Consider the following 3,626-nt stretch of genomic DNA (forward strand, 5'->3'; position numbering starts at 1 on the left):
TGTACTGGAACGAAAACAATTGCAACGTGGAAGCCATTTAAAAACACACAAAAACCGTTAGATTCACTTCAACATTTAAATTTAATTTGCTAAAATATTTTCGTCGCTTTGAGACCGCAACCTGTTAACTGACAAAATATGTTCTGTCCAGAAAGGGAGACTAATAACAGTCTGTTATTAGTCATTGGCGTTATGTAAAGAATAGGCCATATCATTAAAATGCTAGAGGTTTTGAAAGACTTGTTATGGTTCTGGCTATCACAGAATTTTGTCAGTGAACAGGTCGCGGTCTCAAAGCGACGAAAATATTTTGGCAAATTAAATTTAAATGTTGAAGTGAATCTAACGGTTTTTTCTGTTTTAAATGGCTTATAAACACCTTCTACGCTACAATTGTACAAGAAATTTCATATTCGGAAAGTGGAGATTTCGGACGGGCTTGTAAAGCGTGCCGGTACGGCACGGTACGCTACACAAACCCGTTTGATAACTGAGTTACTCGAGCATGAAACTTCAAGTAGCTCACGTATAACTCCTGTGTCTATTAAACCATGTATACATATATTATATTATATTATATTATATTATATTATATTATATTATATTATATTATTTGGGCATCTATGTATCTCTTCTGTCGTAATACATCGTCAAAAACTGATACTCTTCAAAGTGAAATCCTCTGCACCGAATTACGGATACTCCCTTGTCAGTCTCACAATCAGAATTGCAGTGACCCAATGATTATCTTGTAACCAGTTGTTTCGCTTCAACCAGCGATACAAAAACTATGATTTCCAATAAATACGAAGTACTTGCTGTCAATTATTTCCTTGGGTTGACAACATTGAAGAACGACACCAAGGATCTATCATTCTTGTCAATCAATCAATTAATAGACAGCCATATTCGCTTTAACTGTGTGCCCTCTCCGAAGAAGACTTCATGTTACGCTGCTTCCTCATTCTCCGCACGTAGGTCTTGCCTACACGATCTTACCATCTCCGGTTAGACCGCAACGTATTCCACAATAAAATATCAATAGTCTCCAAATCGATGGGGGTGTTATTTTCGTTGTCGTTGTTGTTAGCAAACTTATGGTCGAAAGCAAACCATCCAAGACCATATTCACCTTTCCCTCGTGTGCAGAAGTCTTTTTAAAGTGTTAGGGTGTAATTTAAGAGTGTGAGATTTGGTTGCTATTTCTACTACATCAAGTGACCAGCAAGAAGCTCCATTGTTCTCGTCACCAAATTAGTTTCCAGTAAAAAGTTCTAAGATGCACGATAGCAAAAGACATCCTAAGAATAACTATCAATTTCCTTTCCTATTTGTTCGTGAAGAATACATAGCCAGAACCAGAACCAGTCTTTCAAAACCTCTAACATTTTAATGATACAGCATATTCTTTACATAACGCCAATGACTAATAACAGATTGGTCTCCCTTTCTGGACCAGAACATATTCTTGACTTGAGCTGTTACCAATCCTATACAGAATGCAAGTAAGTCTTGGACTTCAGTTTCTGCCCACCAAGGCAACATTATTGACCCCCAGTATATCTCGGACTTCTGTATAAATCATGTATACGTCTAAGGCTTGAATAGTGACCACTCATATATCTAAGGGTTCAATATTACTTACCCATATATCTAAACCTTGAGCGCTGACCACCAGTTCAGCTAAGACGGTGTACACACTACACTCACATATGTCATAGACCGTATATAAGAAACGGTCATCTCTTCTCTCGTTTACACGATTGGGGCCGTCTTTTTGCTCCTACAGAATAAGCTGAGTTTATACCAACGCCGACTCAGCCTACACGAAGCCGTTGTACCTCTCATCGTGAACACCTCCACTATATATCCGTTCTCCTGGTCATGGATTAAATTATTTCTCTGATTCTTCTGCAAAATTACAACACTTTGGAAGCCCCTTTTACGCATTCCCATTCTAAGCATTAACATACAACAATTTAGAATATATACTAGCTATATTCCTTACCCCATTAATCTAGAAGAATCTAATTTGTCTAACACTGCGCACTTCTAATTAGTTTAAACACTACACATTTTCCTCTTCAGCATAACAAACACAAAAGTACAGTCAAAAGGGATTCTCGTGTCGTGTTGACATAGGAGTGACTAATTGTTTTCATCAACTGGACACCCTATTCCCTAAATTAGCGTGCAAAGTGGTGGAGCATTCCACAGACCTTAAAGTACTCATAAATAGTTCTCGAGTAGAATCAGCGTCACACAGTGTGATATTGTCCATCCAAAGAGCTTCTACACAGTTCTCATGCCATTTTACTCACAAGGCTTCGGTCGACCCAACACTAAGATAAATGCACCAACCCAAGATGTATGAGCCAACTCGAAACTCACAATTATGAGACGAAATTCTTGACCGCACAACCAGACCAACATCCACAAAAACACTAAGACACAAACACACATTTAAATCTGTACAATCCCACAGAAACAAGTATGAATATTTATGAATGTAAACATATATAAAAGATTTACAGGCATTAAAACATTACATTTCGTCCCTTTATTTTCATTATAAGCATTCAAACCACAAACCTTATTCTCTATTGGTGGGTTTATCCAGCTCTTGTTGTCACGAAAGTTTAAAAAGCTGTAAGGAAAATCATAGTTGTAAAATCCATCGTTAAACACCTCATCGGAGGGTTCACGTATTGCATAATGCGGCTCTTCCGGTAAACTGAGAGGTTGGTTGGGGAAATAACAGCTGGTCGTTTCATGTGTGGATTGCGGTGGCATAGAAGGGTTCTGACTCTGGTCGTAATTCAACGGAAGGTAAAATTCCACATTCGGCACCGGGTATTCATTGGGCCACAAGTTTTTATCGTAATCACAAAAGTTCTGCTGGTAAGTAGGATAACCATCGATCGTATGGTTCCACTCCCAGGCGGGAGAGTTATATGAAGTAAAGTTCTCTCTTTCCCTGCTTCGGGATTCGTGAAATGATGGTTTTTTCGTGGAGGCTTGTCGCTTCTGTGGACTGTCTTGGATAGATTCTGTACTTTTGGAAGACTCATAATCATGGCTGGTGCTGGGATAATTACTGCGTCGCTCCTCTTCCGAATGCTTTGACCCACGGCTATTCTTGCTCTTTGACAAATTCTGATAATTCTTCTTTCTTGGATAACATTGGTTGTCCGAAGATCGAGGAACAAAGCTTCGGTGCCAGGTATGAGTTTGTTCACGTGATGGAGTACTAGAATCTCGGCGTTTGGAAGCAGTGTAATCGCTCTTGGATTGATGGCGGTTGGTCCTTTTAGGCGGCTTCTGCTTTTCAGGTTTGGTATGACTATCTGAAAATCAAAGAGAGAAGGGTTTGATTATTCTCTTAACAAACAGAAATGGAAAAGATATGGAAATATTTCTTTATACTATTAGGCGCAAACATGGCTGTGTGGAAAAAAGTTTGCTTCCCAACCTCATGGTTCCGAGTCTTCAATCCCACTGCGGGCCGACCAAAGCCTTGTGAGTGGATTTGGTCGACGCAAACTGAAAGAAGCCCATCATGTGTATGTGTGTGCGTGTGTGTGTGTGTGTGTGTGTGTCTGTGCGTGTGTGTGTGTGTGTGTGTG

The 3,626-nt window shown here is 39.5% G+C and overlaps 1 protein-coding gene across 2 annotated transcripts in view; it reads right to left on the reverse strand.

Moving 5' to 3' along the window:
- Positions 1-3,626, reverse strand: part of LOC106881497 (uncharacterized) — a 23,044-nt gene that overhangs the window by 15,391 nt on the left and 4,027 nt on the right. For both annotated transcript variants that reach the window (XM_014931902.2, XM_014931901.2), the window contains exon 2: positions 2,593-3,347. In XM_014931902.2, the coding sequence (XP_014787388.1) occupies positions 2,593-3,347 (755 nt within the window). The remainder of the gene's footprint in view (positions 1-2,592; positions 3,348-3,626) is intronic.

The sequence above is a fragment of the Octopus bimaculoides genome, chromosome 4, assembly GCF_001194135.2.
Source record: "Octopus bimaculoides isolate UCB-OBI-ISO-001 chromosome 4, ASM119413v2, whole genome shotgun sequence".
NCBI classification, from domain to species: Eukaryota; Metazoa; Mollusca; class Cephalopoda; order Octopoda; family Octopodidae; genus Octopus; species Octopus bimaculoides.